This window comes from Fukomys damarensis, unplaced genomic scaffold (genome assembly GCF_012274545.1).
Source record: "Fukomys damarensis isolate Sample0158 unplaced genomic scaffold, DMR_v1.0_HiC HiC_scaffold_26, whole genome shotgun sequence".
NCBI classification, from domain to species: Eukaryota; Metazoa; Chordata; class Mammalia; order Rodentia; family Bathyergidae; genus Fukomys; species Fukomys damarensis.
Genome location: NW_022900938.1, coordinates 17,959,104 through 17,969,295, shown reverse-complemented (window position 1 = coordinate 17,969,295; position 10,192 = coordinate 17,959,104). Strand labels below are relative to the sequence as shown.

The following is a 10,192-nucleotide window of genomic DNA, read 5'->3' as shown; positions in this document are numbered from 1 at the left end:
ACTCGACTTTCCTTAAATAATATTTAAGCGTATTTAACACCTAGTTTAAATAACTATACTGTGGTGTTTTGTGCATTTGTTTGCAACCTTGAATAGAAATACTGTTTATTCTTGAGAGAGTGCAGTGTAATGAAGGCTCGAGAAAGCTGTCACAATCGGAATTATTCGCAGCAGTTGTTTTCCTCCCTGATTCTGTGAAACCCGAAAAGCAAAGTCTCTTTCACTGTGATTGTCCCTCCCAGTCCTGAATGGGGAGCTCACGGGCGGTGCCTTCCGAAACGGGCGGCGAACGTGCCTGCCTGCTCCGTGCCCGGACACCAGTAACATTAACTTATGGAACATCTTGCGGAACAACATCGGCAAAGATCTGTCGAAAGTCTCCATGCCTGTAGAGCTCAACGAGCCGCTCAACACTCTGCAGCATCTGTGCGAGGAGATCGAGTACAGTGAGCTCCTGGACAAGGCTTCGGAGACTGATGATCCCTACGAGCGCATGGTAATAAACCGTGGGGCTGTGCCCTTAGGACCTGGGATAAGCCACGAGCCATTATTATGACACATTTGGTTTTTGCATAACATTCTCACTGTGTAGGTAAGACAGGAATTGCTCGGTTTGCAAAATCAAGCAGGGACAAAAAGTTCTAGATGCCCTTCCTGGAAGGCACACATTTTTTTGTGACTTCTCCGCAGTCTGGAGTATTTGTAAAGTTAGGCTGCAAAGTGTCGCGCTCCATCGATGTGGAAGCCATGCTGAGGTTTCCCTGGGTGTCAAGAGAGCCCATCTGTTCAGGAACTAGTTCTAAGAAAGTAACTTGCTCTCAGTACCTTGCCCTTTACTCCAAGTGCCTGAGAAACTGGCCCTGGCCTCTGAAAAGCACCCAGCTCCACCCCGCCTGCATGTTGTGCTAAGATGACGCACATAGCATAACCTGTAAGCCGGGTTCAGGCCCTTCGAACTTTGTGATGCTCACAAGGCAGGGTGGACATATGAACGGAGAGCACTTGCTCTCTGTGGCCTGCTGGTTCCCATGGGAGTGGTTTAACCTCATTTGAACTTATATTTTGCCCATGAACTGATGACGATTTGTGCAAATACTAGAAAATACAAGTGGCATCAAGTCAGTACCCATCAACATGGGGTATGTGAAAGCCAGAGAAATAGAGACAAACACGCTGAGCAGTGGTCTCTCCTATATTATGTTCCTTTCTCAAATGTTTTAACAGGTTCTCGTTGCTGCATTTGCGGTTTCAGGCTATTGCTCCACCTATTTCAGGGCAGGAAGTAAGCCATTCAATCCAGTCCTGGGGGAGACGTACGAATGCATTAGAGAAGACAAGGGATTCCGATTCGTCTCAGAACAAGTAAGCAAGCTTCCTCTGTAGGTTGGAGGGCAGTCTGGTGATGAAAACACCTCTTGACAACTGTCCCTTTGGGATGGGGACTGAACCAATTAGAAAACTCAGCTTTTCTGCACCATCAACACCACTGAGTGTTCTAAGTTCTCTTTGTTTAGGTGTAAAGTCTTAGAAGTTACAGATTTACTTATACATCTTGAAACTGATGTACTTATAGAAATGTTTTAATTGTAGTATTTCATTGATGGTGACCATTTTTCATCATAAATATATATATGGAAGTTTGACACTGTTATCATTGCTTGCTTTTTCTTACCAGGTTAGCCATCACCCACCCATTTCTGCTTGTCACTGCGAATCGAAGAATTTTGTGTTTTGGCAAGGTCTGTATCTCAGTGATAATTTAAAGTCAAATGCATGAGCCTATGGAAAACTTTCTAGCTTCTGAATGCATTGTACTCAGCTTAGATTTCTACCTTTGAAATCAGAGGATGTTGGTAATTGGCCTGCAGCTCAGTGTGAGAAATTACATTTCCTCAATGAAATGTGAAACGGTGTCCTCTAAGAGGTGGCATTGTTTTGGAAGGAACTCCTGGGGAAGAGTGGAGCCCCTTGCAGGTGTGCCACTTGGAGCCATCATTTTATCCCATCGTGCCTTGATGTCTGGTCTGTAATGCAAAGGTGATACCTGCAGCATTCTTAGTCCTTGCGGTGTGCAAAGAGGTTTTGATCTCGGTGTTATGGCACCTCATCAAGTCATTCTGCAGTTTCTGGGGTTTCTGCATCTACAAATTCAACCGACCCCAGATAGAAAATAGTTATATCTGTCCTGAACCATGTGCAGACTTTTTTCTTGTCATTATTCTCTGTGCAATAGAATATAAAAATTATTTACATAGCATTTACATTGTATTAAGTATTGTAAATAGCCTAGAGATGGTTTAAAGTATATTGGGAGATATGTGCCATTACCATTAACAGAAGGGACTCAGGTGTCTGTGGATTTTGGTATCTGGGGGTATTCTGGAGCCAGTCTCCATAGATACCAAGGGACACTTGTGTAACATTGAGTAATTTGTGGACAGTAGCTCGCTGGAGCTCAGGAGTTTGAAGTCCACTCTTACTAATAACCAGTCCTATCAGAATATTATAGATCTGCCTTAAATACAGTTTCCAAACCCTTTCAGAAAGAAAAGGATATGTATGTAGATGTGACCACTTGGTATAAATAGTTTCTTCACATTTCAGGCGGTGCTGCATTGCTCACAGAATGACTCTTCTCGTAACCATTTCCTTAGCCTGAAAACACAAAATGACAGGGCACTCTAGCTGTTTTTCTGGCAAAATAATACAATAAATCATTTCTTGATCATAGCCAAGAGCCAGAAATTGTATGGCAATAACACTTAGCTCCCTCAGTTCATCAAAGTTGGACTACGTGGTCATTATAAACGCACAAGTATATCTAACTCTCCACAAGTAAATGGAGAGCCACCTGAGATAAAACACTGGGCTTTGGGCTCGGTCTTAACAACCACAATAGGAAAACCTTCATTGAATTGGCCTTGCTCTCATAAATCTTTCATATCTCCATTTAGAGAATTTAATTTTTTTTTTTTACCCTTTTCCCAAATCACATAACCCTTTCATGTACAGGGGAAAATGTGTACATAAATCAGTGATACTGCCATGCTGCAATTGTTTTTATATACATTTTAGGCTTGTTGGATATGTTAAATATTTTTACTATTTAGTTAAAACTTGACAACATTTATTACTATCTGGCTATCACTGTTAGAGTTTCTGTTTGTATGTGTGTGTGAGGACACACACGTCTTCTTCTGGGATTCTTGCAGTTTGTTAACTGATGACAAATATGGAGCATGACTATGGAGAAATATCAATAGTGGATTTTTTTAATAGCAGTTAATATTTTCATGTGGAACCCTCTTCAGAAACTTGTTGGGTTAAATGACAATATAAAAATCAATTGTAATTACAAAACTTTTGTAAAATGTAATACAAAAGTTAGTTTTTGCAGGACAAATGATTAGGTGTAGAATATATATTTTTGTCGTCTGCCCATGTCATTTAGATATCAGATGGAAAAACAAGTTCTGGGGGAAGTCGATGGAAATCCTGCCTGTTGGAACACTGAATGTCCTGCTTCCAAAGTAGGTTGCTCTCTTCTCTCTTCGTTTTGGCCTCTTCGCTGCTTTTGTAAACCAGAAGAGTACTTTAGCCTCTAGAAGGTTTCCAGGGTCCATTTCCCTCCATTCCCAACGTTCCTGTTAACCTTCACCACAGTTTTGAGTATGGACTTCCACAAAAACCAATGAGAAGCCTCAAAAGGTACCAGAGCTTCCTGTTTCCCTTTCTGTGTCCTCCATTTCAAATTCATGTACCTGTCATGTCCAGTCACCATGCTAGTTTGCATGTTATGTAAGATTTAAAAGTTACTTTGTCAAAGGAAAATAAAGGGATGCTTTTGTAGTTTTATAATTTTTTAGCCTATAAATCTTTTTAAATTAATTGAAATTTTTATCAAGTCCAGAGGCTTGATTAAGCTGGTTTTGTTTTTGTCTTTTCAAAACAGTTATTTGCATGAGTTGTGAAAGAAGGTGAGGAGAGAGAAGTAAATTATCAACATCTGAAAATGTTTGAGGAAGAAAAACGTTTTCATTGGTGTCTGTATCGCCTACATTATACCAATTAGATCTTCAAAGCATTTGATTTTATCTTGAAGTAACATTTTATTTGAAAATATGCATAATCTACAAATTTAAATGGGATTAAAGCAGTTTCATTCCTTAGCAAGTATTCTGTAACCTTATTCCCAGGGTTTGCTTTAGATTTGTGTCATTTTAGCAATCCTTAAGTGAATAGTAATTTCATAAGTGTTTATGACCACACAGAAACTTCCAGGACACGAGAAGCTGAGGGAAAAGGCAGCTTTGCCAAAAGGTTTTCTAAATAGGAGAAACAATAATATATTTGTGGCCTTTGCTGTTGTTAATCAGTGTCACATTCTTCACTAGGTACGGAGATTGCTATGTGTGGAATAAGGTCACCACGTGCATACACAACATCCTTAGCGGGAGAAGATGGATAGAGCATTATGGAGAAATAACCATCAGAAATACCAAAAGCAGTGTTTGCATTTGCAAACTCACATTTGTCAAGGTAAATAATATAATAGGACAGCAAAGGAAAAAGAGTACAAAATGCTCCCTGAATCAGGGCATGGTGGCAAACACCTGGGCAGCTTAGCAACTTAGCAAGACCCTGAAAACTGGAAAAAAAAAAGGCTAGTATGAAGATCTCCAACTCCATATGAAAGGTTCAGTCCCCAGTAACACGGATGCACGCGCACGCGCACGCACACACACACGCACACACACACACACAGGATAGTAATAATACAATAAAAGCTTCTTAAGGAAGAAACAGAACAATGACATTAACTAGCAGCAAGCTGGTGGGAGTGGTGGCGCACACCTATAATCCCAGCACTGGAGAGGCTGAGGCAGGAGGATCACTGTGAGATTGAGGCCAGCCTAGGCTACATAGCGAGTTCAAGGCCTACAAAGTGAGACCCTGGCCCAACCAGACAGAAGAATGAGTGAATGAATGAATGAATAGCCGGCAGGAAGTGAATTTGTCCTATGTTGTTGGTCATAGGATGTTTTACATAGAAAAGCAGGACCAACTTACAGAATTCTGAAGACCTGAGGCTTCTGGACATGTGGAGGGTCAAAAAAGGCACCATTTCAAAACAGGAAAAAAAATCAACTTTTTTTTTTTAATCATCTTTTTTAGGTGGCCAGTCAGGAGTTTATTAAGTAAAATTCCAGAAAACAGATCTTGCCTCTACTAAGTTTTCTGGTTTCTATTTCTATTCCTGCTTGATTACAACATATTCACGTGATCCTATTTTAGGGAGCTAATTATAATGCAGTTACCATTTTCTGAAAACACTTGCATAGAACAGCCGCATAGATGGCAGCTACCACTCACTACAAACTTATCCAACCCCATCACTATTATAACAAATCACTGCAGTCTAAAGTAAAATCTACCCTATCACCTTCGTGTTTGCCTATATTACAGAATTTTTCAGCTATTTCTATAGCATAGTCAATTAAATTTCATTAAAATCCATGAGCAAAGGGAGAATTCAGGACAAGAGGATTATTACCAACATAGGAATTAATGTTAGGTTCCTAGGATAGCATCTGAGCTTTCTCTGTGCCATTCCACCAAGCTACAGCGTGGAGGAGAAAATTTTCCGTTTCGTGACAGTTTAGCTAAGTACTACTAGAGAGCCAACCTTGCATAGAAAACATTTTGAGATAAATTTCTGGAAATGGTTTGAAGGGCAGACCTCAAGGTAAAGAAAATTTCCATATGGCAATTATGGGGTCATTGGTGTCACTGCATTGATCGGGTTTGGTTTTCTAGGTGAATTATTGGAATTCAAATGTGAATGAAATACAGGGGGTCGTGATAGATCAGGAAGGGAAGGTCGTGCACCGGCTGTTCGGGAAGTGGCATGAAGGACTCTACTGTGGTGTGGCCCCCTCGGCCAAGTGCATCTGGAGACCAGGTGAGACTGGGGGGCGCACTGGAGCCACGGAAGGAGCGGGAAGGGGAGCTCAGCCATGCAGTTCGCCTTGTGTTTGCTTCATGGATTTAAAATGTAGATGCCTACAGCAAGGAGTTACATTTCTATTTCACATGTAAGACCCATGCAAAAGCCAATATTTGATGCTTGAGAATAAAAAAACTTAGGTCAAATTTCTGACATCAGTAACATGAGATATTAAAATCTAACATAAAGTCACTCCAGATGTAATAATGCCTTTCAAAACATTTCAAAAGCGAGGTATATTTAGTAGAAATATGTCAATATATTCTGACTCATGTTATAAAATAAAGGAAAACTTGCAAGCATCTACACTCTGCAAATACAGTAATTCACCAGAATAGGTCATTTTTTCACTTGAGCAGTAAATACTGTAATATATTGACATCTAATAAAACACATCAACTGAGTTTGGATAATACATTGGACTATAATTGAATATCTGGTGTAAATGGAACAAGTCTCCACATGACATTGGTTTTCACTGGAATTTGTCCATTAATCTCTAGATGTAATATCAGTTACTGCTGGGCATGGTGGCCCACGCCTATAATCCTAGCACTCGAGAGGCTGAGGCAGGAGGATCACTGTGAGTTCGAGACCAGCCTGGGCTACATAGTGAGTTCCAGGTCAGTCCCAACTACACAGTGAGAGCCTGTCTCAAAAAAAATAAATAAATAGATAAAATCAGTTACTGGTTTCCTAAGAGAACTTGATGAGTCTTTGAGCGCCCTGCTAGTAGAGTGGTTCAATTATTAGTAACTGCCTATTGAGTACTTACTATGCCCCAGGCTTTGTGTTAGTTACTTGGGTTACATCAGTGAGCAAAGCACACGAAAGACCTTGCCTTTGAATTTAGTAAGAAGTGCCCATAAAATACTACTTTAGCTCTGTCTGCAGAGTCTCCTTTTTCTAAATGGGAAATAAATCACAAGTGTTTCTGGTGAAATTTTAATGTTCATAGTTAATCACCCTGGCCTATAGTTTACCAGTTGAATATGTGAGAGGAAAATGTGGAATTTAGTCAGTGAGGACTGCTACTATATGTGAAGTTTTATTTTAGAATCTTTTGGGGTTTTTTGTTTGTTTGTTTTGTTTTGTTTTGGTACCAGGGATTGAACTCGGGACGTTGTACTTGCAAGGTAGGCAGCAGCACCACTGAGCTAAATCCCCAGCTGAAGTTTTATTTTAAAGATTGGATTTTATAAATATATGAACCTCTCTAATCATCAACATAACTTCCCTACCTAGCAAAACACAACCAATTTAACGCACAATCTAGTGTCCATGACTACAAATTTGGTGTTGGAATGGGATTAAACTGCACTGGAGTAGGCTGCCTTCTTTTTCTCTGTAAGCCACTGTCTTCTCACCGTGGTTTGTTGGCCTCATTCCAGGTTCCATGCCAACCAACTATGAGCTCTACTACGGCTTCACACGGTTTGCTATTGAACTCAATGAATTAGATCCTGTACTAAAAGATCTCCTCCCACCAACAGATGCCCGATTCCGGCCAGATCAAAGGTAAGAGTCGGAGCAGTATTTCAGATGTAGCCCAGATTAGGATGTGGACTTCAGAGGTCATGGAGACTTATTTTTATCATTTGTTTATTCAATCACTCATTCATTGTCTTTTTTATTGAGTTTATTGGTGCTTTTTAGGTATCCAGTGCAGTTACATTCATCATTGGGATCTGGTACCTTTACATGACGGGTCTTGGTTCTCATTTTTTCCCCATTCCCCTCCCCTCCCTTCACCCCCTCCACCCTTCCCTATTTACAAAGACTTTCTTTCCATTTTATCCTTTTCTCATATTTTTTCTTTCCCCTTATTTACTTCCTCTACCCTTCCCACTTCCTGTTCGTTGTCTTATTCACTCAACAATATTTGAGTTTTCTACCCTAGGTGAAGTAGTATTATAGGATAATTGTAGCAAGTTTATCTTGACATAAAAGTTGTAATGGACACTAACATGATTGTGTTTTAACAAAAACATTTTCCCTCCTTAACCCCTGACATCATCAGAGGATTGCAAATTCCTAAACTCTCTGCTAAATACAGGTCACTCCTGTGCAGTTTTTTACCTCTTTACATCTACGGACATATATGGATGTTTATACTGAAGAATAAGGATAACTAACAGGAGAACCAACACATGTTTTGACTGAAGTATAAAGCTGGTCCAATATGCTTTAGGCCCCAAAGAGTGTGAGATCTCAAAATGCAGTAACTCTAATCCCTTCAGAATTTTTATTTGTATTATTATTATATAATACTTATATTGTCTACTCCTACAGAGTTCATTACACCTTTCCCAAAAATTACATATGCCATACAAATTCCACCCATGATCAGTTTTCTGTTTCCAGTGTGTTTGTTTTCTTCCAAAATGTTCTGCTGTGGTTTTCAATTGTCAGAAGTTACCTCACACACCCAAGAACATACAGTCTCACTGTGTGCCATTAAAATGTTATAAGTTAAGTCTGTACCGTGTGTATCATAGTATATCCCTGTTCTTTGCTGTCATTTGGAAATGTAGATATTTGTAAATTACCATTGGGTCTGCTTTTTCCATTTTAATTCTATTTCAGTGTTCCCTTTTTAAATTTTATTTCTATTCCATGGCCTTTGGTAATTTCCACCCTCCAACAGTTACTTTTCTTTCCATCAGTCTCATCCTCACCAACAAAACAGGAGAGCTCTTTGCCTCCTCAGTCTGTTCCCAGCATAGACGGAGGACAGCCGGTTACCGTCCTCCACTCCAGTCTTTACAGTGCCTTTTGGGACTGTGGGAAAGAGCCCACCTTTGACTTCCTGCTGTTCTCACCCTAGACTGGCTCTTGTCCTGACCATCTCAAGATGTAGAGCCTCCACACAGAAGAGTCCAAACCATTCACATCTCCCTCCTACCATTGTATTGCTAGATACAGTAATTCAGTTGCAAGCACAGAAGGTGTGCTAACTGATGGACAGACAGAGGTGTGGGCAGACAGAGTGAGGTGACATTACCAGAGTGTCAGTGTCCGTCCGTCATGTTCACAGCACCCAGAGTGTAATTTTATGCAAATGAGTTTTTCTAAGGAAAGAATAACCTATAGAAATATCGACTGCTTTCTGCTTAGATTTTTGGAAGAAGGAAATTTAGAAGCTGCAGCAGCAGAGAAGCAAAGAGTAGAGGAACTCCAGAGATCTCGAAGACGATACATGGAAGAAAACAACCTTGAACATATACCAAAATTTTTTAAGTAAGTCAGGTCATTATCATAATAAATTCATGTTTTACATGCTTTACATGTCACAAGTCATGAGAAGTGCCAGGCAAAAAGAAAATGGGGGACAGTGCAGCATCCAGAGAACTTAAAGGTAGAAAAACTAAGCTGTTCGGTTACTTCACTTTTGGCAGTGAAAAAATGGAATCAGATTTTGCACTTGTGAAAAGTTAGTATGCAAAAAAAAAAAGAAACTCTTCTCTACAGGCCTTTCCTTCTCATGGGCAGTAGAAGAGTAAGGATCTCATCCAGGAGGTTTTGTCCTTTACCTGCACCCTGTCGAATGCTGGAAACTTGTTCCCATTCCTTCAGCCAGGGACTGGATGGGACTCTGCATCCACAAAGACATCCTAACTTCATTCGAGTTTAATTTCTTTCCATCCCACAGAGCTTTCATCTCATCAGTCCTTCAGTGGCATGATAGTAGGTGATTGCTGCAGGATTATGTACAGGATTATATACATACCACACACATGAATCTGTAGTTTACAGTTCCATCTTTTACCCTCCAGAGCCTAAACAAAGTAAACCCCAGGTTAACCTCCTGTCTGTCAGAGCCGCCACTTCGTGATGGTCCTGGGACAGACATGCAGCCTTCCTCTTCAGGAGGTCACAATGTGCACGTTACACATGGGCCCGGAAGAGGCTTGTGCAGCTCCTGGTGTTGCATACTTTTCCCTGCAAGTGAAGCAGAGCTGATTCTATGGGGCTGGGGCTGGCGCTCTTCGTTGCGGCGATTGTGCATGCTTTGTTTGGGGCCTTTTGTTATCTGTCCCTGCCTGGAAGTCATTCATTCCCTCCCTCAGTTCCTCTACCTGCTTCCATTTCAAATATTTAACAGGGGCTGGGGATTTAGCTCAGCGATGCTGCCACCTGCCTTGTAAGCCCAAGATCCTGAGTTTAATCCCCAGTACCAAAAAA

General features: G+C 40.6%; 1 protein-coding gene across 7 annotated transcripts in view; it reads left to right on the top strand.

The window, feature by feature from the left end:
• Osbpl6 (oxysterol binding protein like 6) overlaps positions 1 to 10,192 on the top strand; it is a 117,110-nt gene that overhangs the window by 104,297 nt on the left and 2,621 nt on the right. For all 7 annotated transcript variants that reach the window (XM_010636770.1, XM_010636768.1, XM_010636767.1 and 4 more), the window contains 8 exons: positions 243 to 496; positions 1,225 to 1,362; positions 1,676 to 1,739; positions 3,452 to 3,530; positions 4,395 to 4,539; positions 5,818 to 5,962; positions 7,399 to 7,525; positions 9,125 to 9,247. In XM_010636770.1, coding sequence (XP_010635072.1) covers positions 243 to 496; positions 1,225 to 1,362; positions 1,676 to 1,739; positions 3,452 to 3,530; positions 4,395 to 4,539; positions 5,818 to 5,962; positions 7,399 to 7,525; positions 9,125 to 9,247 — 1,075 coding nt within the window. The remainder of the gene's footprint in view (positions 1 to 242; positions 497 to 1,224; positions 1,363 to 1,675; positions 1,740 to 3,451; positions 3,531 to 4,394; positions 4,540 to 5,817; positions 5,963 to 7,398; positions 7,526 to 9,124; positions 9,248 to 10,192) is intronic.